The sequence below is a fragment of the Labrus mixtus genome, chromosome 8 (assembly GCF_963584025.1).
Source record: "Labrus mixtus chromosome 8, fLabMix1.1, whole genome shotgun sequence".
NCBI classification, from domain to species: Eukaryota; Metazoa; Chordata; class Actinopteri; order Labriformes; family Labridae; genus Labrus; species Labrus mixtus.
This window is the reverse complement of record NC_083619.1, coordinates 30,561,852-30,585,513: the sequence shown is the minus strand read 5'-3', so window position 1 is coordinate 30,585,513 and position 23,662 is coordinate 30,561,852. Positions and strand designations below refer to the sequence as shown.

Here is a 23,662-nt window from a genome sequence, read left to right as displayed (position 1 = left end):
ACAGGTGTAGAGTCAGACAGGTAGAGTCAGACAGGTAGAGACAGACAGGTGTAGAGTCAGACAGGTAGAGTCAGACAGGTAAGGTCAGACAGGTAGAGTCAGACAGGTAGAGTCAGACAGGCAGAGTCAGACAGGTAGAGACAGACAGGTAGAGTCAGACAGGTAGGGTCAGACAGGTAGAGACAGACAGGTAGAGTCAGACAGGTAGAGCCAGACAGGTAGACAGGTAGAGTCAGACAGGTAGAGTCAGACAGGCAGAGTCAGACAGGTAGAGACAGACAGGTGTAGAGTCAGACAGGTAGAGTCAGACAGGTAAGGTCAGACAGGTAGAGTCAGACAGGTAGGGTCAGACAGGTAGAGACAGACAGGTAGAGTCAGACAGGTGTAGAGACAGACAGATAGGGTCAGACAGGTAAGGTCAGACAGGTAGAGACAGACAGGTGTAGAGTCAGACAGGTAGAGTCAGACAGGTAGAGACAGACAGGTGTAGAGTCAGACAGGTAGAGTCAGACAGGTAAGGTCAGACAGGTAGAGTCAGACAGGTAGAGTCAGACAGGCAGAGTCAGACAGGTAGAGACAGACAGGTAGAGTCAGACAGGTAGGGTCAGACAGGTAGAGACAGACAGGTAGAGTCAGACAGGTAGAGCCAGACAGGTAGACAGGTAGAGTCAGACAGGTAGAGTCAGACAGGCAGAGTCAGACAGGTAGAGACAGACAGGTGTAGAGTCAGACAGGTAGAGTCAGACAGGTAGAGACAGACAGGTGTAGAGTCAGACAGGTAGAGTCAGACAGGTAGAGACAGACAGGTGTAGAGTCAGACAGGTAGAGTCAGACAGGTAGAGTCAGACAGGTGTAGAGACAGACAGATAGGGTCAGACAGGTAAGGTCAGACAGGTGTAGAGACAGACAGGTAGAGACAGACAGGTGTAGAGTCAGACAGGTGTAGAGTCAGACAGGTAGAGTCAGACAGGTAAAGACAGACAGGTGTAGAGTCAGACAGGTAGAGTCAGACAGGTAAGGTCAGACAGGTGTAGAGTCAGACAGGTAGAGTCAGACAGGTAAGGTCAGACAGGTAGAGTCAGACAGGTAGAGTCAGACAGGCAGAGTCAGACAGGTAGAGACAGACAGGTAGAGTCAGACAGGTAGGGTCAGACAGGTAGAGACAGACAGGTGTAGAGTCAGACAGGTAGAGTCAGACAGGTAGAGACAGACAGGTAGAGTCAGACAGGTAGGGTCAGACAGGTAGAGACAGACAGGTAGAGTCAGACAGGTAGACAGGTAGAGTCAGACAGGTAGACAGGTAGAGTCAGACAGGTAGAGTCAGACAGGTAGAGTCAGACAGGTAGAGACAGACAGGTAGAGTCAGACAGGCAGAGTCAGACAGGTAGAGACAGACAGGTGTAGAGACAGACAGGTAGAGTCAGACAGGTAGGGTCAGACAGGTAGAGACAGACAGGTAGAGTCAGACAGGTAGACAGGTAGAGTCAGACAGGTAGAGTTAGACAGGTAGAGTCAGACAGGTAGACAGGTAGAGTCAGACAGGTAGAGTCAGACAGGTAGAGTCAGACAGGTAGGGTCAGACAGGTAGAGACAGACAGGTAGAGTCAGACAGGTAGAGTCAGACAGGTAGAGTCAGACAGGTGTAGAGACAGACAGGTAGAGACAGACAGGTAGAGTCAGACAGGTAGAGACAGACAGGTGTAGAGTCAGACAGGTAGAGTCAGACAGGTAGAGACAGACAGGTAGAGTCAGACAGGTAGGGTCAGACAGGTAGAGACAGACAGGTAGAGTCAGACAGGTAGAGTCAGAGAGGTGTAGAGACAGACAGGTAGAGTCAGACAGGTAGAGACAGACAGGTAGAGTCAGACAGGTAGAGTCAGACAGGTAGAGACAGACAAGTGTAGAGTCAGACAGGTAGAGACAGACAGGTAGAGTCAGATAGGTAGGGTCAGACAGGTAGAGACAGACAGGTGTAGAGTCAGACAGGTAGAGTCAGACAGGTAGAGTCAGACAGGTGTAGAGACAGACAGGTAGAGTCAGACAGGTAGAGACAGACAGGTAGAGTCAGACAGGTGTAGAGTCAGACAGGTAGAGTCAGACAGGTAGAGACAGACAGGTAGAGTCAGACAGGTAGGGTCAGACAGGTAGAGACAGACAGGTAGAGTCAGACAGGTAGACAGGTAGAGTCAGACAGGTAGACAGGTAGAGTCAGACAGGTAGAGTCAGACAGGTAGAGTCAGACAGGTAGAGACAGACAGGTAGAGTCAGACAGGCAGAGTCAGACAGGTAGAGACAGACAGGTGTAGAGACAGACAGGTAGAGTCAGACAGGTAGGGTCAGACAGGTAGAGACAGACAGGTAGAGTCAGACAGGTAGACAGGTAGAGTCAGACAGGTAGAGTTAGACAGGTAGAGTCAGACAGGTAGACAGGTAGAGTCAGACAGGTAGAGTCAGACAGGTAGAGTCAGACAGGTAGGGTCAGACAGGTAGAGACAGACAGGTAGAGTCAGACAGGTAGAGTCAGACAGGTAGAGTCAGACAGGTGTAGAGACAGACAGGTAGAGACAGACAGGTAGAGTCAGACAGGTAGAGACAGACAGGTGTAGAGTCAGACAGGTAGAGTCAGACAGGTAGAGACAGACAGGTAGAGTCAGACAGGTAGGGTCAGACAGGTAGAGACAGACAGGTAGAGTCAGACAGGTAGAGTCAGAGAGGTGTAGAGACAGACAGGTAGAGTCAGACAGGTAGAGACAGACAGGTAGAGTCAGACAGGTAGAGTCAGACAGGTAGAGACAGACAGGTGTAGAGTCAGACAGGTAGAGACAGACAGGTAGAGTCAGATAGGTAGGGTCAGACAGGTAGAGACAGACAGGTGTAGAGTCAGACAGGTAGAGTCAGACAGGTAGAGTCAGACAGGTGTAGAGACAGACAGGTAGAGTCAGACAGGTAGAGACAGACAGGTAGAGTCAGACAGGTGTAGAGTCAGACAGGTAGAGTCAGACAGGTAGAATCAGACAGGTAAGGTCAGACAGGTAGAGTCAGACAGGTAGAGTCAGACAGGCAGAGTCAGACAGGTAGAGACAGACAGGTAGAGTCAGACAGGTAGAGTCAGACAGGTAGAGTCAGACAGGCAGAGTCAGACAGGTAGAGACAGACAGGTAGAGTCAGACAGGTAGAGTCAGACAGGTGTAGAGACAGACAGGTAGAGTCAGACAGGTAGAGTCAGACAGGTAGAGACAGACAGGTAGAGTCAGACAGGTAGACAGGTAGAGTCAGACAGGTAGAGTCAGACCGGTAGACAGGTAGAGTCAGACAGGTAGAGTCAGACAGGTAGAGTCAGACAGGTAGAGACAGACAGGTAGAGTCAGACAGGTAGAGTCAGACAGGTAGAGTCAGACAGGTGTAGAGACGGACAGGTAGAGACAGACAGGTAGAGTCAGACAGGTAAGGTCAGACAGGTAGAGACAGACAGGTGTAGAGTTAGACAGGTAGGGTCAGACAGGTAGAGACAGACAGGTAGAGTCAGACGGGTAGGGTCAGACAGGTAGAGTCAGACAGGTAGAGACAGACAGGTAGAGTCAGACAGGTAGAGTCAGACAGGTAGGGTCAGACAGGTAGAGACAGACAGGTAGAGTCAGACAGGTAGAGTCAGACAGGTGTAGAGACAGACAGGTAGAAACAGACAGGTAGAGTCAGACAGGTAGAGACAGACAGGTGTAGAGTCAGACAGGTAGAGTCAGACAGGTAGAGACAGACAGGTAGAGTCAGACAGGTAGGGTCAGACAGGTAGAGACAGACAGGTAGAGTCAGACAGGTAGAGTCAGAGAGGTGTAGAGACAGACAGGTAGAGTCAGACAGGTAGAGACACACAGGTAGAGTCAGACAGGTAGAGTCAGACAGGTAGAGACAGACAGGTGTAGAGTCAGACAGGTAGAGACAGACAGGTAGAGTCAGACAGGTAGGGTCAGACAGGTAGAGACAGACAGGTGTAGAGTCAGACAGGTAGAGTCAGACAGGTAGAGTCAGACAGGTGTAGAGACAGACAGGTAGAGTCAGACAGGTAGAGACAGACAGGTAGAGTCAGACAGGTGTAGAGTCAGACAGGTAGAGTTAGACAGGTAGAGTCAGACAGGTAAGGTCAGACAGGTAGAGTCAGACAGGTAGAGTCAGACAGGCAGAGTCAGACAGGTAGAGACAGACAGGTAGAGTCAGACAGGTAGAGTCAGACAGGTAGAGTCAGACAGGCAGAGTCAGACAGGTAGAGACAGACAGGTAGAGTCAGACAGGTAGAGTCAGACAGGTGTAGAGACAGACAGGTAGAGTCAGACAGGTAGGGTCAGACAGGTAGAGACAGACAGGTAGAGTCAGATAGGTAGACAGGTAGAGTCAGACAGGTAGAGTCAGACCGGTAGACAGGTAGAGTCAGACAGGTAGAGTCAGACAGGTAGAGTCAGACAGGTAGAGTCAGACAGGTAGAGACAGACAGGTAGAGTCAGACAGGTAGAGTCAGACAGGTAGAGTCAGACAGGTAGAGACAGACAGGTAGAGTCAGACAGGTAAGGTCAGACAGGTAGAGACAGACAGGTGTAGAGTTAGACAGGTAGGGTCAGACAGGTAGAGACAGACAGGTAGAGTCAGACGGGTAGGGTCAGACAGGTAGAGTCAGACAGGTAGAGACAGACAGGTGTAGACTCAGACAGATAGAGTCAGACAGGTAGAGTCAGACAGGTGTAGAGTCAGACAGGTAGAGTCAGACGGGTAGAGTCAGACAGGTGTAGAGACAGACAGGTAGACAGGTAGAGTCAGACAGGTAGAGACAGACAGGTAGAGACAGACAGGTAGAGTCAGACAGGTAGAGACAGACAGGTAGAGTCAGACAGGTAGGGTCAGACAGGTAGAGACAGACAGGTAGAGTAAGACGGGTAGGGTCAGACAGGTAGAGACAGACAGGTAGAGTCAGACAGGTAGACAGGTAGAGTCAGACAGGTAGATTCAGACAGGTAGACAGGTAGAGTCAGACAGGTAGAGTTAGACAGGTAGGGTCAGACAGGTAGAGACAGACAGGTAGAGTCAGACAGGCAGAGTCAGACAGGTAGAGACAGACAGGTGTAGAGACAGACAGGTAGAGTCAGACAGGTAGGGTCAGACAGGTAGAGACAGACAGGTAGAGTCAGACAGGTAGAGACAGACAGGTAGAGTCAGACAGGTAGAGTCAGACAGGTGTAGAGACAGACAGGTAGAGTCAGACAGGTAGGTCAGACAGGTAGAGACAGACAGGTAGAGTCAGATAGGTAGACAGGTAGAGTCAGACAGGTAGAGTCAGAACGGTAGACAGGTAGAGTCAGACAGGTAGAGTCAGACAGGTAGAGTCAGACAGGTAGAGTCAGACAGGTAGAGACAGACAGGTAGAGTCAGACAGGTAGAGTCAGACAGGTAGAGTCAGACAGGTAGAGACAGACAGGTAGAGTCAGACAGGTAAGGTCAGACAGGTAGAGACAGACAGGTGTAGAGTTAGACAGGTAGGGTCAGACAGGTAGAGACAGACAGGTAGAGTCAGACGGGTAGGGTCAGACAGGTAGAGTCAGACAGGTAGAGACAGACAGGTGTAGACTCAGACAGATAGAGTCAGACAGGTAGAGTCAGACAGGTGTAGAGTCAGACAGGTAGAGTCAGACGGGTAGAGTCAGACAGGTGTAGAGACAGACAGGTAGACAGGTAGAGTCAGACAGGTAGAGACAGACAGGTAGAGACAGACAGGTAGAGTCAGACAGGTAGAGACAGACAGGTAGAGACAGACAGGTAGAGTCAGACAGGTAGACAGGTAGAGTCAGACAGGTAGAGTCAGACAGGTAGAGACAGACAGGTAGAGTCAGACAGGTAGGGTCAGACAGGTAGAGACAGACAGGTGTAGAGTCAGACAGGTAGAGTCAGACAGTTGTAGAGACAGACAGGTAGAGTCAGACAGGTAGAGACAGACAGGTAGAGTCAGACAGGTGTAGAGTCAGACAGGTAGAGTCAGACAGGTAGAGTCAGACAGGTAAGGTCAGACAGGTAGAGTCAGACAGGTAGAGTCAGACAGGCAGAGTCAGACAGGTAGAGACAGACAGGTAGAGTCAGACAGGTAGAGTCAGACAGGTAGAGACAGACAGGTAGAGACAGACAGGTAGAGTCAGACAGGTAGGGTCAGACAGGTAGAGACAGACAGGTAGAGTCAGACGGGTAGGGTCAGACAGGTAGAGACAGACAGGTAGAGTCAGACAGGTAGACAGGTAGAGTCAGACAGGTAGATTCAGACAGGTAGACAGGTAGAGTCAGACAGGTAGAGTTAGACAGGTAGGGTCAGACAGGTAGAGACAGACAGGTAGAGTCAGACAGGCAGAGTCAGACAGGTAGAGACAGACAGGTGTAGAGACAGACAGGTAGAGTCAGACAGGTAGGGTCAGACAGGTAGAGACAGACAGGTAGAGTCAGACAGGTAGACAGGTAGAGTCAGACAGGTAGAGTTAGACAGGTAGAGTCAGACAGGTAGACAGGTAGAGTCAGACAGGTAGAGTCAGACAGGTAGAGTCAGACAGGTAGGGTCAGACAGGTAGAGACAGACAGGTAGAGTCAGACAGGTAGAGTCAGACAGGTAGAGTCAGACAGGTGTAGAGACAGACAGGTAGAGACAGACAGGTAGAGTCAGACAGGTAGAGACAGACAGGTGTAGAGTCAGACAGATAGAGTCAGACAGGTAGAGTCAGACAGGTGTAAAGTCAGACAGGTAGAGTCAGACAGGTAGAGTCAGACAGGTGTAGAGACAGACAGGTAGACAGGTAGAGTCAGACAGGTAGAGACAGACAGGTAGAGACAGACAGGTAGAGTCAGACAGGTAGAGTCAGACAGGTAGACAGGTAGAGTCAGACAGGTAGAGTCAGACAGGTAGAGACAGACAGGTAGAGTCAGACAGGTAGGGTCAGACAGGTAGAGACAGACAGGTGTAGAGTCAGACAGGTAGAGTCAGACAGTTGTAGAGACAGACAGGTAGAGTCACACAGGTAGAGACAGACAGGTAGAGTCAGACAGGTGTAGAGTCAGACAGGTAGAGTCAGACAGGTAGAGTCAGACAGGTAAGGTCAGACAGGTAGAGTCAGACAGGTAGAGTCAGACAGGCAGAGTCAGACAGGTAGAGACAGACAGGTAGAGTCAGACAGGTAGAGTCAGACAGGTAGAGACAGACAGGTAGAGACAGACAGGTAGAGTCAGACAGGCAGAGTCAGACAGGTAGAGACAGACAGGTAGAGTCAGACAGGTAGAGTCAGACAGGTGTAGAGACAGACAGGTAGAGTCAGACAGGTAGGGTCAGACAGGTAGAGACAGACAGGTGTAGAGTCAGACAGGTAGACAGGTAGAGTCAGACAGGTAGAGACAGACAGGTAGAGTCAGACAGGTAGAGTCAGACAGGTAGAGTCAGACAGGTGTAGAGACAGACAGGTAGAGACAGACAGGTAGAGTCAGACAGGTAGAGTCAGACAGGTAGAGACAGACAGGTGTAGAGTCAGACAGGTAGAGTCAGACAGGTAGAGTCAGACAGGTAGGGTCAGACAGGTAAGGTCAGACAGGTAGAGTCAGACAGGTAGAGTCAGACAGGCAGAGTCAGACAGGTAGAGACAGACAGGTAGAGTCAGACAGGTAGAGTCAGACAGGTAAGGTCAGACAGGTAGAGACAGACAGGTAGAGTCAGACAGGTGTAGAGACAGACAGGTAGGGTCAGACAGGTAAGGTCAGACAGGTAGAGTCAGACAGGTAGAGTCAGACAGGTGTAGAGACAGACAGGTAGGGTCAGACAGGTAAGGTCAGACAGGTAGAGTCAGACAGGAAGAGACAGACAGGTAGGGTCAGACAGGTAAGGTCAGACAGGTAGAGTCAGACAGGTAGAGTCAGACAGGTAGAGACAGACAGGTAGAGTCAGACAGGTAGAGACAGACAGGTAAGGTCAGACAGGTAGAGTCAGACAGGTAGAGACAGACAGGTATAGTCAGACAGGTAGAGTCAGACAGGTAGAGACAGACAGGTAGGGTCAGACAGGTAGTGTCAGACAGGTAGAGTCAGACAGGTAGAGACAGACAGGTAGGGTCAGACAGGTATAGTCAGACAGGTAGAGTCAGACAGGTAGAGACAGACAGGTAGGGTCAGACAGGTATAGTCAGACAGGTAGAGTCAGACAGGTAGAGTCAGACAGGTAGGGTCAGACAGGTAGAGTCAGACAGGTAGAGTCAGACAGGTAGGGTCAGACAGGTATAGTCAGACAGGTAGAGTCAGACAGGTAGAGTCAGACAGGTAGAGTCAGACAGGTAGAGACAGACAGGTAGGGTCAGACAGGTAGAGTCAGACAGGTAGAGTCAGACAGGTAGAGACAGACAGGTAGGGTCAGACAGGTATAGTCAGACAGGTAGAGTCAGACAGGTAGAGTCAGACAGGTAGAGACAGACAGGTAGGGTCAGACAGGTAGAGTCAGACAGGTAGAGTCAGACAGGTAGAGACAGACAGGTAGGGTCAGACAGGTATAGTCAGACAGGTAGAGTCAGACAGGTAGAGACAGACAGGTAGAGTCAGACAGGTAGAGTCAGACAGGTGTTGGAAGGTAATCTACGAGGTGAGTGTGTTTCTGGCTCAGTTGGTTTTGGTCGTCAGGATGGTCGGTTTGGACCTGAAGAATCGACACAGAAAGGTAGAGGCTGATTTATTATTATTATTCAATCAATCTTTATTTGTATAGCTCCAATTAATAACAAACGTTATCTCGAGACGCGTTCCAAAGAGCAGGTTAAAGACCTTACTCTTTTTCAAAAGAAGAATGGGATAGGGGGAGATGGGATAATATGCAGGAAGGATTTCTCCTTTGTATTCCTGGCGTTCCTTTTGTCCTCACTTCTCCGCTGAGGTGGAGGTCGGAGCAGGCCGTGTATGAATGAGGACGGAGGTGGTTGTAAGAAAGACACATTCTGATGGTGGTGGCTGGGCGTCAGGGTTGTCGGATGGTAGCAATGCCCAATCACCTCGTTGAAGGTTGGGGGAGCTCTGTCTGCTCAAGAGTCTGGCTTCTGCTGACGGGACAATGCCTACTGGGCTTCCTGGGCTTAATATGAGTTATTCTGAGTTATGAGGATTCAGATTCAGATTCAGATTCAGATTCAGATTCAGAAAACTTTATTTATCTCAGAAGGGCAATTCAGTTTCACAACCTACCGAGCCATTGAAAAACGCAAAGACAACATAAAAGGAAACAAATACATCACCACAGCATTCAAACAGTTACATTCACATGTCAGTAACAACAGTTCAACAGACGAACAGGTCGTCAAGTGAGAAAGCCAGCGCTATCAATCTACAATTTCCTAATACGATGACAGACTTGTTCAGCATTCAACAGCCTGATAGCTGAAGGGATAAAAGAGTTGGAGTATCTATTTGTCCTCCTTGGAGGGGCAAGATAGCGCCGTCCAGAGGGCATTAAAGAAAACTCAGATGAGACAACATGTTCAGGTTGGTTTATGATCCCTTTGGCTTTCTGGACCACACGCTCCTTCCACAGGGAGCTCAAGTCTTTCAGCTGGACTCCAATAATCTTAGAGCAGACTTTTACGATGTGGTTCAAACTGTTCTTGTCCTTCACAGACAACCCATTGAACCAACAGATAAAAGAAAATGTTAAAAGACTTTCGATAAAAGAATGATAAAAGCTACATAAAATGCTTTGTGAAACACTAAAAGAGTTCAGCCTCCGCATCAATGATTAAAATCCCCCAGAATAAACTTGGGAGAATCTGGCAGATAGAGTCGAGTTTGTGAATGACGTCAGCGATCAGTTAGGCAGCAGCTGACGCGTTGGCTCGAGGGTGAATGTACACTAACGTGTAAAACAGCTGCTGAAATTCACGAGGCAGGTAAAATGGGCGGAGTGGATCTGTTGGCACACTGACATTAACAGGACACACCTCTGACAAGGTGAACCTTTACCTTCTCTGGTTTCACTCCAGATTCAGGCATGGTAAATGAAAGGATTGCATGTGCATAGGTGAAGGTACACTTTTATTTAGGGATCCATAGAAAAAGAATGCAAGTGAACGTGATGTCCTCATAAGACAGGTGTTTTTCTGTGCAGGTGTTTGTGGAGCTGAACGAGCTGGTGATCGACAGGAACCAGGAGCTGCAGTGGAGGGAGACGGCTCGATGGATCAAGTTTGAGGAGGAGGTGGAGGAGGAGACAGAGCGCTGGGGGAAGCCTAAAGTCCCCTCCCTCTCCTTCCGTTCCCTGCTGGAGCTCCGAAAAACCATGTCCCATGGTGAGGAGGAGGTTCTCTGCTGCCCCCTGCAGAGCATCACTGTCTCAACACATTGCCATGGTCAAAGTTATTATTAAAATCCCTTATTTAATCCTTAAACCACACTGATCAAATCAGTTATGAAACCCACAGGTCCACAACCCCTTACCCTCCAACAGAGAGATAAAACAGAGTCATCTGCATACAAGGAGAAATAGTACCAAAGTTTAACCTGAAAGAAGAGTTCTTATGTCAATGTGATGATGTCAGTGTGTGATGATGTCAGTGTGTGATGATGTCAGTGTGTGATGATGTCAGTCTGTGATGATGTCAGTCTGTGATGATGTCAGTGTGTGATGATGTCAGTGTGTGATGATGTCAGTCTGTGATGATGTCAGTGTGTGATGATGTCAGTGTGTGATGATGTCAGTGTGTGATGATGTCAGTGTGTGATGATGTCAGTGTGTGATGATGTCAGTCTGTGATGATGTCAGTCTGTGATGATGTCAGTGTGTGATGATGTCAGTCTGTGATGATGTCAGTGTGTGATGATGTCAGTGTGTGATGATGTCAGTCTGTGATGATGTCAGTGTGTGATGATGTCAGTCTGTGATGATGTCAGTCTGTGATGATGTCAATGTGTGATGATGTCAGTCTGTGATGATGTCAGTCTGTGATGATGTCAGTGTGTGATGATGTCAGTCTGTGATGATGTCAGTGTGTGATGATGTCAGTCTGTGAAGATGTCAGTGTGTGATGATGTCAGTGTGTGATGATGTCAGTGTGTGATGATGTCAGTCTGTGATGATGTCAGTGTGTGATGATGTCAGTCTGTGATGATGTCAGTCTGTGATGATGTCAGTCTGTGATGATGTCAGTGTGTGATGATGTCAGTCTGTGATGATGTCAGTCTGTGATGATGTCAGTGTGTGATGATGTCAGTCTGTGATGATGTCAGTGTGTGATGATGTCAGTCTGTGATGATGTCAGTCTGTGATGATGTCAGTCTGTGATGATGTCAGTGTGTGATGATGTCAGTCTGTGATGATGTCAGTCTGTGATGATGTCAATGTGTGATGATGTCAGTGTGTGATGATGTCAGTCTGTGATGATGTCAGTGTGTGATGATGTCAGTTTGTGATGATGTCAGTCTGTGATGATGTCAATGTGTGATGATGTCAGTCTGTGATGATGTCAGTGTGTGATGATGTCAGTGTGTGATGATGTCAATGTGTGATGATGTCAGTCTGTGATGATGTCAGTGTGTGATGATGTCAGTGTGTGATGATGTCAATGTGTGATGATGTCAGTCTGTGATGATGTCAGTGTGTGATGATGTCAATGTGTGATGATGTCAGTCTGTGATGATGTCAGTCTGTGATGATGTCAGTCTGTGATGATGTCAGTCTGTGATGATGTCTGTGTGATGATGTCAATGTGTGATGATGTCAATGTGTGATGATGTCAGTGTGTGATGATGTCAGTCTGTGATGATGTCAGTGTGTGATGATGTCAATGTGTGATGATGTCTGTCTGTGATGATGTCAGTCTGTGATGATGTCAATGTGTGATGATGTCAGTCTGTGATGATGTCAGTCTGTGATGATGTCAATGTGTGATGATGTCAATGTGTGATGATGTCAGTCTGTGATGATGTCAGTCTGTGATGATGTCAGTCTGTGATGATGTCAGTCTGTGATGATGTCAGTTTGTGATGATGTCAGTCTGTGATGATGTCAGTGTGTGATGATGTCAGTCTGTGATGATGTCAGTGTGTGATGATGTCAGTGTGTGATGTCAGTGTGTGATGATGTCAGTGTGTGATGATGTCAGTCTGTGATGATGTCAGTCTGTGATGATGTCAGTGTGTGATGTCAGTGTGTGATGATGTCAGTCTGTGATGATGTCAGTGTGTGATGATGTCAGTGTGTGATGATGTCAGTGTGTGATGATGTCAATGTGTGATGATGTCAGTCTGTGATGATGTCAGTCTGTGATGATGTCAGTCTGTGATGATGTCAGTGTGTGATGATGTCAGTCTGTGATGATGTCAGTGTGTGATGATGTCAGTCTGTGATGATGTCAGTGTGTGATGATGTCAGTCTGTGATGATGTCAGTCTGTGATGATGTCAGTGTGTGATGATGTCAGTGTGTGATGATGTCAGTGTGTGATGATGTCAGTCTGTGATGATGTCAGTCTGTGAAGATGTCAGTGTGTGATGATGTCAGTCTGTGATGATGTCAGTCTGTGATGATGTCAGTCTGTGATGATGTCAATGTGTGATGATGTCAGTCTGTGAAGATGTCAGTGTGTGATGATGTCAATGTGTGATGATGTCAGTGTGTGATGATGTCAGTGTGTGATGATGTCAATGTGTGATGATGTCAGTGTGTGATGATGTCAGTGTGTGATGATGTCAATGTGTGATGATGTCAGTGTGTGATGATGTCAGTGTGTGATGATGTCAATGTGTGATGATGTCAGTCTGTGAAGATGTCAGTGTGTGATGATGTCAATGTGTGATGATGTCAGTCTGTGATGATGTCAGTGTGTGATGATGTCAGTGTGTGATGATGTCAGTGTGTGATGATGTTAGTCTGTGATGATGTCAGTCTGTGAAGATGTCAGTGTGTGATGATGTCAGTCTGTGATGATGTCAGTCTGTGATGATGTCAGTGTGTGATGATGTCAGTCTGTGAAGATGTCAGTGTGTGATGATGTCAATGTGTGATGATGTCAGTCTGTGATGATGTCTGTGTGATGATGTCAATGTGTGATGATGTCAGTGTGTGATGATGTCAGTTTGTGATGATGTCAGTGTGTGATGATGTCAGTCTGTGATGATGTCAGTCTGTGATGATGTCAGTCTGTGATGATGTCTGTGTGATGATGTCAGTGTGTGATGATGTCAGTCTGTGATGATGTCAGTCTGTGATGATGTCAGTCTGTGATGATGTCTGTGTGATGATGTCAGTGTGTGATGATGTCAGTCTGTGATGATGTCAGTGTGTGATGATGTCAGTGTGTGATGATGTCAATGTGTGATGATGTCAGTCTGTGATGATGTCAGTGTGTGATGATGTCAGTCTGTGATGATGTCAGTGTGTGATGATGTCAATGTGTGATGTCAGTCTGTGATGATGTCAGTGTGTGATGATGTCAATGTGTGATGTCAGTCTGTGATGATGTCAATGTGTGATGATGTCAGTGTGTGATTATGTCAGTCTGTGATGATGTCAGTCTGTGATGATGTCAGTGTGTGATGATGTCAGTCTGTGATGATGTCAGTGTGTGATGATGTCAGTCTGTGATGTCAGTCTGTGATGATGTCAATGTGTGATGTCAGTGTGTGATGATGTCAGTGTGTGATGATGTCAATGTGTGATGTCAGTGTGTGATGATGTCAGTGTGTGATGATGTCAGTGTGTGATGATGTCAGTCTGTGATGATGTCAGTCTGTGATGATGTCAGTCTGTGATGATGTCAGTGTGTGATGATGTCTGTGTGTGATGATGTCAGTCTGTGATGATGTCAGTGTGTGATGATGTCAATGTGTGATGTCAGTCTGTGATGATGTCAGTGTGTGATGATGTCAATGTGTGATGTCAGTCTGTGATGATGTCAATGTGTGATGATGTCAGTGTGTGATTATGTCAGTCTGTGATGATGTCAGTCTGTGATGATGTCAGTCTGTGATGTCAGTCTGTGATGATGTCAATGTGTGATGTCAGTGTGTGATGATGTCAGTGTGTGATGATGTCAATGTGTGATGTCAGTGTGTGATGATGTCAGTGTGTGATGATGTCAGTGTGTGATGATGTCAGTCTGTGATGATGTCAGTCTGTGATGATGTCAGTGTGTGATGATGTCAGTCTGTGATGATGTCAGTCTGTGATGATGTCAGTGTGTGATGATGTCAGTCTGTGATGATGTCAGTCTGTGATGATATCAATGTGTGATGATGTCAGTCTGTGTTCTCTTCAGGGGCGGTGCTCCTGGACCTGAAGCAGGGGACTCTTCCGGGGATCGCTCAGCAGGTGGTGGAGCAGATGGTGATCTCTGATCAGATCAAAGCTGAAGACAGAGCCAACGTCCTGAGAGCCCTGCTGCTCAGACACAGGTCCAAACATCAATCTGTCAATCATCTGTCAATCATCAATCTGTTAATCATCCATCTGTCCAGTGTCGGCTGGTGCATTGTTCTCCAGAACGGGCACAATTTGTCACAGATGGACGGGGATGTGTAGCCTCGTGTGTTAGCCTGATGCTAACACATACTTTAAAACGGCATTAACTGGCTAACAGAATTAGCATCCCGATAATTTTAACTTATGAAACAATCTATTTACTGAACATATTAAACAAACAACACCATATGCACAGACAAATTAAAAAAAACGCTGACTCATGCTCTGCTAGTCTGATCCATCTTTATAAACAGTCAATGCTCTGATCCAGTGACTCGCTCTTTATGTCTATGTTCATGTGACGTGTCCTGCTGCTCTGCTCTTAGGTGGTGGTGTGTAATGCGTTCATGGAAGAAGATTGGCCCGCACACTTGCTCAAATGGCGCAAAAAGTTTTAATGGATCAGAACGTTTAGACCTCTAAGGGCCTATCTTCTTCCTTAGTCTGCTGATTATGCTGCACCTACGTGATATGCATGACTACCTCCTTTTTCTAATGCGTTCATGGACACATTTTTACCTGCGCTCCTAAATGCTCCTGTCTCTGAACATCTTTTCACTGATGTATTTTGTTCTATTTTTGTGTTCAGTCATCCCAGTGATGAGAAAGACCACAGTCTGTTCAGCAAGAACATCTCTGCAGCCAACGTGGCCAACTTGATTGACAGACACATTGGCCAATCAGAGCACTCCACCAATGTGACCAATCACAGAGAGGCTGATGGAGAGAAAAACAAGGTAAGCAAAACAACAGATCAGATAAGTTCTGTTTCTCTGTTATTGAGTATTGGTACATTATCCCTTAAATGACACATTAATACAACTCTGACTCTAAAGGTTTAAGTCAAGGTCACTAATGTTTCTTTAGTTTTGATGATGATGACGATGGTCTCCATATTATTGATGATTCTAATGTCCTGTAAATGTGTTTGTCTTGATGTGTCATGACTGTGGTTTATGTTTCATGTTCTGCAGAACAGGAACCTGCTGGAAACCAGTTTTTACACTGAGTCAGGCCCGTTAAACTGAAACTTAATGTTACTTTTAAACTTTCCTGTATAATAAATGAAATTCTGATGGTAATGACGATGGTTTTGTTTGATAGTGACGACTTTGTGCAATGCCTGTCAGGACCTGTGGGTCCAATCAGACACAAAGCTGATCGTTTGCTCTTACTGACATTGTTCCCTTTTTTCTAGATCCTTGCTTGTGTCTAGCTTACTCTCTGATGTACGTCGCTTTGGATAAAAGCGTCTGCTAAGTGAATTGTAGAATTGTAGTTTTGTCCCTGTTTAATATGTCAACACCTAATAAGAGTTCAGTTACAAAGTAAGACAAAGGCTATCCCATTAAGGGTAAGTCCAATATGTCATATCACTTGGAGACTAGAAGAGGAACTGAGAGGTTCATGAAGCAGGTTCCTCACTTTACCCAGCTCACACCTGTTCAGGATGAGATTCAGTTGGTGTTTTAAATCCATCTCAACACTGATAACCTGAAAGTCAGAAGGGGTGGAAGAGAATATGGTGTCATCAGTGTAGCAATAATATTTCATGTACATGAAGTATCCACAGACCTTAATGGGTTTCTGATGGTTTACTTTTAGCCATTTTATTTGATTTAATGAACAAACTTGTGTGTCCAGAAAGAAGCCCCGCCCCTCTGTCACTCCAGATCCAAACATGAAGAGAAGCTGATGGAAAAGATCCCGGAGAGAGCGGAGGCCACTGTTGTCCTTGTGGGTACGTGTAACAAGGTTGTAGGCATGTTGTAGAGCAGCATGCTCGGTGGGTTTACTGCTTCCCTCTGTTGTGTCTGCAGGCAGTGTAGGCTTCCTGGACCAGCCCTCCATGGCCTTCGTGAGGCTGCAGGAGGCGGTTCTGTTGGAGTCGGTCCTGGAGGTTCCTGTCCCCGTGAGGTTCCTCTTCCTCCTGTTGGGCCCACCCACCGCCAACATGGACTATCACCAGATTGGACGATCCATCTCTACGCTCATGTCAGACAAGGTGAGTCTCTGTAGCTGGCTGGATTCGACCACCAGATGGCGCTTAATAATAAATCACTCTTCTGAAGCCAATTAAACCCAACTGATGTGGCAAATGTTGCCTCTTTCAGCACTTTCATGAGGCTGCGTATCAGGCTGACGACCGCCAGGACCTGCTGGCAGCCATCAACCGTTTTCTGGACTGTAGCGTGGTCCTCCCTCCCTCTGAGGTCGGCGATGATGAAATGCTTCACTCGGTTGCTCGTTTCCAACGAGAAATGCTCCGAAAGAGGGAGGAGGAGCAGAGCGGGAAACTGCAGGAGAAACAGAGCAGCACTCAGCAGGATGAAGGTTGGTTAGCACAGGAACACATACCTGGAACTCTTTTAAGAACATGTTTTATTAACAACAATGTTGTCTTTTCATTTGAGCCTTTTTTAAATTATAGTAAAATACTGACACGAGGACAACCATGGTCAGCATCTTAAACCCATCGGCCACCAGAACAAATACTTTGATTCAATCATGCAGTTAAATATTTTGTATTGCTCCCAAAGTATGTTGCTGTACATTGTCAAAGTGCAAAACTCATGATCAAACTTTGTGAGTCGTTAAAAACACACTGAAAGCTTCCTTTTAATAAACGTCTTTTAACTCTTAACTTCCTGCTGAAGAAATAAACCAACATCCATGTTGTTGGTCGCCCACAGTGACAAACATCTGATTTTATTCATGGATAAATCTTTGAGGTTCTTTTATAAAAACTGATGGAGATCCAATAACACGACCCGCTGTTCTGGTGGTGACCCGAACTCTAACCCTCAACCTTGTTACCTATGTTATTATTTACTTAAATCCTTTCTTTGTAATCAAATGTAACAAACTTACAGAAGAGATCAAAGTAGAGTTAAAGCAGGAGCTCAGTTTAAAGAGGTCATCTCAGAAGATCTCGAACATGTTCTCTGTAAGGTAAATCAGCCTGTCATCAGCTAATGGTGAATACTTCATGGATGGACATGGTGTTCCTGTGATCCTGGGATATCATGGACAATCCTGCTCTCATTGTCTTGATGTCATTATAAAGTTGTGATGTCAGATCAACAGTCTCATTCTGATCTTTCAGATTCTCTTGTTCCCTCCAAACACGGAGACGAGCCCCTGAAACGTTCAGGCCGTCTCTTCGGAGGTCTGATCAAAGACGTGACTCGACGTTACCCTCAGTACCTCAGCGACCTTCAAGATGCTCTGAACCCGCAGTGCATGGCCGCCATCATCTTCATCTACTTTGCAGCACTGTCACCTGCCATCACCTTCGGTGGACTCCTGGGTGAGTCTGGACTACATGTGGACAGAAACACGGGACAGGGTAACACCAAGATATGTAACTTTAATGGTTGTATTGCTGTGATCTGTTTCCTGTGACACAGGTGAGAAAACAGACGGTCTGATTGGCGTATCCGAGCTGATAGTCGCCACGTCGCTGCAGGGTATAGTCTTCAGCGTCCTGAGCGCTCAGCCTCTGCTGATCATTGGCTTCTCTGGACCGCTGCTGGTGTTTGAAGAGGCTTTCTACACTGTGAGCTCACACACCCGCGTAACAGTCTCACAGCAGCAGAGTGTGTCCCTGTTACTTTGGACAGAAGTCACTGGACACAGATAGTCTGTATCTCTGACTCTTTATCTGAAATCGGTGTTGTTCTTTAGGATTCTGTTTGGAGCCTCTTTTGTTTGTCTTGTTTTACCTTTTTTTCACAGAGAGGTTTGAAAGGTTCCCTCTGAAACAGCAGCTTGACAAAAGACTCTCTGTTTCCTAAAACATGCATTTCAATTCCAAAGTTCTGATTACAGCAAGTATTGTGATAAATCTGAAGAATCCAGCCCTGAGGGTATGAAGTGTGTAATCTTTTGAGGGGATGTGTCTGACCTGAGACCTGTGCTGTCTCATGAAGAGATAGTGAAGATCATTTAACGTCATCCCTCTGTGTCTGACATATCACTGAATCTATAACTACTGCTCCTGAATGCTGCTAACCAAAGTATCTTACTAGCTCCCATGCTTGCTGCCTCCTGAACCCGTCCTGTGTGTGTCTGTGTAGTTTTGTAAAGATAACGGGATCGAGTATCTGACAGGCCGGGTGTGGATCGGGTTCTGGCTGGTGCTGATCGTAGTCCTGACTGTGGCCTTCGAGGGGAGCATCCTGGTCCGCTTCGTTTCCCGTTTCACTCAGGAAATCTTCTCCTTCCTCATCTCCCTCATTTTCATCTACGAGACATTCGCCAAACTGATCAAGGTGAGGTCAAAGGTCATCAATATGCAGCTGAAATATTCCTGCATGGAGAAACAAACTTAGCAGTTTGTTCTGGTTGACTCGTGGCGTTTGTGGACGGAGCTGGTGTGTTTCCTACAGCCAATGACAGCGCAGCAGGTGAGTTTAGGAGTGGATACAATTCAGTGATTGGACGAGATTCAAAGCGGTGAATATGACGGACGTGGACGTAGCAGCAAAGAAGAGAAAATATAATCAGAGTGAGGATAAACACCAAGTGGATAAAGCTCGTTCTAAAACGAGGGTGAACCTTGTGTTGTCTTTTACCCGTATGTGGAGTTGGTCTACTGCCTGTTGGACAGGCAGGTGACAAACACCGGCCGTTAGCTTGTGCTAGCTTGTGGTAGATTGGGGCCCGGTTTGAATGTTGTATTTACAAGCTTCAACCAACATTTGTACTGACTCTACCATTAAGAAGGGATGCACATTTGAAAACATGCAAATGTCCCAAACAAATGTTATGATGGAAACGCAATGCAAATGAAAGAACCTGCTACAGATAGGGGGCGCTACTTTAACTCAGTCTGCAGAGCAGCACTCCATGTATAGAGGCTACAGTCCTGAACTCATTGGTAGCAAAGTCAACCCCAAATCTGGATGTCACCCCTCACTCTACCATCTCACGGCATAGGGCATTCAAATAGCCCTCGTTGGCGACCGTATAAGGCTTTAGGTTTTACAAAGGAGTTATGTTAGCTTAAGGACATATGATATTATTGTAAATTACATCATCTTGATAATATTTAGGTTTTAAAAAATAGGAAAAAGAGACAGGTCCATGTGTTACTAGGAGGGGTTTTGTTTTTGGTTCTCTATCCATCAATCCTATTCTTTTATTTCAGGAACGCCAAGAGAGAATATCTTAAACATTAATTAGGCTCGTCCACACAGGTTCAAGAATCAAAGAGTAGAATTTTGCAATCAGAGTTCAAATATCAAGGTATCGTGTCTCTAGCTCACCTGTTCATTGTGAACTCTGAACTCCGCTCAATGAGGCTGAAACGTGATGTAGAACTTATGGTTTCTATTTTTCTGTCTTTTTACCCCCAGATCTTTCAGGAGCATCCCCTTCAAAACTGTTACCATGGAAACAACACAGTGTCCTCATCTAAATGCAACTACACCGCAGCAGCAAGGGATTCTGGGAAGATTGTTGGAGAACCAAACACAGCCCTGCTGTCGTTCGTGCTCATGGCTGGGACGTATTTCATTGCTTTCTACCTGCGCAAGTTCAAGAACAGCTCCTTCTTCCCCGGGAGGGTCAGTACACACTCTCATATACAGACACTGATGCAGAGGATAATACAGCTTTAAAACAACTACATACAGGTTCAGTCTGAGGATACATCCATCCATCCATCCATCACTCCATCCATCCATCCATCCATCCCTCATCCATCCATCCACCCAAACTTCCTTCTATCCATCCCTCGATAAATCCATCCATCCATTGGTCTTCCCTCCATCCATCAATCCATCCATCCCTCCATCCATCCATCCCTCCACCATCCATCCCTCCATCAATCCCTCCACCCATCCACCCACCCCTCCATCCCTCCATCCATCCATTGGTCTTCCCTCCATCCCTCCATCAATCCATCCATCCCTCCATCCATCCCTCCATCAATCCCTCCACCCATCCATCCATTGGTCTTCCCTCTATCCATCCATCAATCCATCCATCCCTCCATCCATCCCTCCATCCCTCCACCCACCCCTCCATCCCTCCATCCATCCATTGGTCTTCCCTCCATCCCTCCATCCATCCATTCCTCCATCCATCCATTGGTCTTCCCTCCATCCATCATCCATCCATCCAATAAAATATGAATTAACCACAAAACACACAGAATGATCAGAAGGAGTTCCGACTTGAGCAGTTGTTTGAATCATCACTGTCTCAGGTTATTCATTGGAGAGCTGATCACAGCTCCTCTGTTCTGTTTGTGTTTTAGCTCCGTAGGATCATCGGTGACTTTGGTGTTCCCATAGCGATCCTCATCATGGTTCTGGTGGACTACAGCTTTGAGGACACCTACACCCAGGTTTAAAGAAGAGAGTCCTGTGTTCATTTATAAACTGAAAACTCAATCATTACAGTAACCTTCTCCTTATTGGTGAACAGAAGCTGAACGTGCCCAGTGGATTCTCAGTGTCCAGTCCAGAGAAGCGTGGTTGGCTAATTTCTCCTCTGGGGTCGGACGGGCAGTTTCCTGTTTGGATGATGGCCGCCAGCATCCTTCCTGCCATCCTGGTCTTCATTCTCATCTTCATGGAGTCTCAGATCACAGCGTACAGCACTGTCTTCGTTTTCTTTGCTTGATTTATGGTTTACATTCTTTTGTTTTGGCGGGAATAACAAATGTTTATTTCCTGTCAGGTTGATCGTCAGTAAGAAGGAGAGGATGCTGGCGAAGGGCACTGGTTTCCACGTGGACCTCCTCATCATCGTGGTGGTGGGTGGGCTTTCAGCAATGTTGGGGTTGCCGTGGTTATCAGCCGCCACGGTTCGCTCTGTCACACACACCAATGCCCTCACGGTCATGAGCAAAGCTGTCGCCCCTGGAGACAAACCACGCATCGAGGAGGTGAAGGAGCAGAGGGTGACCGGCTTCCTGGTGGCTGTTTTAGTTGGTAAGACTGTGGCGGTCACGTTATTCTACTAACATCACTGCTTTTAGCATCTCTATCCTCTTCTGTTCTGTCTCTCACCTGACTATGACCTCTCCCTGATCGTCCTGTCTGTGACCTGTGTGTGACCTGTGTGTGACCTGTCTGTGACCTGACTATGACCTCTCCCTGATCGTCCTGTCTGTGACCTGTGTGTGACCTGTCTGTGACCTGACTATGACCTCTCCCTGATCGTCCTGTCTGTGACCTGTGTGTGACCTGTCTGTGACCTGACTATGACCTCTCCCTGATCGTCCTGTCTGTGACCTGTGTGTGACCTGTCTGTGACCTGACTATGACCTCTCCCTGATCGTCCTGTCTGTGACCTGTGTGTGACCTGTCTGTGACCTCTCCCTGATCTTCCTGTCTGTGACCTGTCTGTGATCTGTCTATGACCTGTCTGTGACCTGTCTATGACCTGTCTGTGACCTGTCTATGACCTGTCTGTGACCTGTCTTTGACCTGTCTATGACCTGTCTATGACCTGTCTGTGACCTGTCTGTGACCTGTCTATGACCTGTCTGTGACCTGTCTTTAACCTGTCTATGACCTGTCTGTGACCTGTCTATGACCTGTCTATGACCTGTCTGTGACCTGCCTTTAACCTGTCTATGACCTGTCTATGACCTGTCTGTGACCTGTCTTTAACCTGTCTTTAACCTGTCTATGACCTGTCTTTAACCTGTCTATGACCTGTCTATGACCTGTCTTTAACCTGTCTATGACCTGTCTGTGACCTGTCTATGACCTGTCTTTAACCTGTCTATGACCTGTCTGTGACCTGTCTATGACCTGTCTTTAACCTGTCTATGACCTGTCTTTAACCTGTCTGTGACCTGTCTGTGACCTGTCTGTGACCTGTCTTTAACCTGTCTATGACCTGTCTGTGACCTGTCTGTGACCTGTCTATGACCTGTCTGTGACCTGTCTGTGACCTGTCTATGACCTGTCTTTAACCTGTCTATGACCTGTCTTTAACCTGTCTGTGACCTGTCTGTGACCTGTCTGTGACCTGTCTTTAACCTGTCTATGACCTGTCTGTGACCTGTCTGTGACCTGTCTATGACCTGTCTGTGACCTGTCTGTGACCTGTCTATGACCTGTCTGTGACCTGTCTTTAACCTGTCAATGACCTGTCTTTAACCTGTCTATGACCTGTCTATGACCTGTCTTTAACCTGTCTATGACCTGTCTTTAACCTGTCTTTAACCTGTCTATGACCTGTCTTTAACCTGTCTATGACCTGTCTTTAACCTGTCTTTAACCTGTCTATGACCTGTCTTTAACCTGTCTATGACCTGTCTATGACCTGTCTTTAACCTGTCTATGACCTGTCTGTGACCTGTCTGTGACCTGTCTTTAACCTGTCTATGACCTGTCTGTGACCTGTCTATGACCTGTCTATGACCTGTCTGTGACCTGTCTGTGACCTGTCTATGACCTGTCTGTGACCTGTCTGTGACCTGTCTATGACCTGTCTGTGACCTGTCTGTGACCTGTCTATGACCTGTCTGTGACCTGTCTTTAACCTGTCTATGACCTGTCTTTAACCTGTCTATGACCTGTCTTTAACCTGTCTGTGACCTGTCTTTAACCTGTCTATGACCTGTCTGTGACCTGTCTGTGACCTGTCTATGACCTGTCTGTGACCTGTCTGTGACCTGTCTATGACCTGTCTGTGACCTGTCTTTAACCTGTCAATGACCTGTCTTTAACCTGTCTATGACCTGTCTATGACCTGTCTTTAACCTGTCTATGACCTGTCTGTGACCTGTCTTTAACCTGTCTGTGACCTGTCTTTAACCTGTCTTTAACCTGTCAATGACCTGTCTTTAACCTGTCTATGACCTGTCTATGACCTGTCTTTAACCTGTCTATGACCTGTCTGTGACCTGTCTTTAACCTGTCTGTGACCTGTCTGTGACCTGTCTGTGACCTGTCTTTAACCTGTCTATGACCTGTCTGTGACCTGTCTGTGACCTGTCTATGACCTGTCTGTGACCTGTCTTTAACCTGTCAATGACCTGTCTTTAACCTGTCTATGACCTGTCTATGACCTTTCTTTAACCTGTCTATGACCTGTCTGTGACCTGTCTTTAACCTGTCTGTGACCTGTCTTTAACCTGTCTATGACCTGTCTATGACCTGTCTTTAACCTGTCTATGACCTGTCTGTGACTTGTCTATGAC

General features: G+C 46.9%; 1 protein-coding gene across 2 annotated transcripts in view; it reads left to right on the top strand.

Annotated features, from left to right (window-relative positions):
* Positions 1 to 23,662, top strand: part of slc4a2a (solute carrier family 4 member 2a) — a 38,288-nt gene that overhangs the window by 10,988 nt on the left and 3,638 nt on the right. The window contains exons 1-14 of one of the 2 annotated variants that reach the window (XM_061045515.1): positions 8,661 to 8,710; positions 10,145 to 10,325; positions 14,291 to 14,426; positions 15,083 to 15,230; positions 16,138 to 16,234; positions 16,314 to 16,498; positions 16,608 to 16,827; positions 17,600 to 17,803; positions 17,904 to 18,052; positions 18,573 to 18,767; positions 19,854 to 20,063; positions 20,759 to 20,848; positions 20,929 to 21,095; positions 21,184 to 21,437. In XM_061045515.1, the coding sequence (XP_060901498.1) occupies positions 8,675 to 8,710; positions 10,145 to 10,325; positions 14,291 to 14,426; positions 15,083 to 15,230; positions 16,138 to 16,234; positions 16,314 to 16,498; positions 16,608 to 16,827; positions 17,600 to 17,803; positions 17,904 to 18,052; positions 18,573 to 18,767; positions 19,854 to 20,063; positions 20,759 to 20,848; positions 20,929 to 21,095; positions 21,184 to 21,437 (2,272 nt within the window). In that variant the 5' untranslated portion in view covers positions 8,661 to 8,674. Of the gene's footprint in view, positions 1 to 8,660; positions 8,711 to 10,144; positions 10,326 to 14,290; positions 14,427 to 15,082; positions 15,231 to 16,137; positions 16,235 to 16,313; positions 16,499 to 16,607; positions 16,828 to 17,599; positions 17,804 to 17,903; positions 18,053 to 18,572; positions 18,768 to 19,853; positions 20,064 to 20,758; positions 20,849 to 20,928; positions 21,096 to 21,183; positions 21,438 to 23,662 lie in introns of those variants that run through there. The other variant, XM_061045513.1, reaches the window with a different exon arrangement.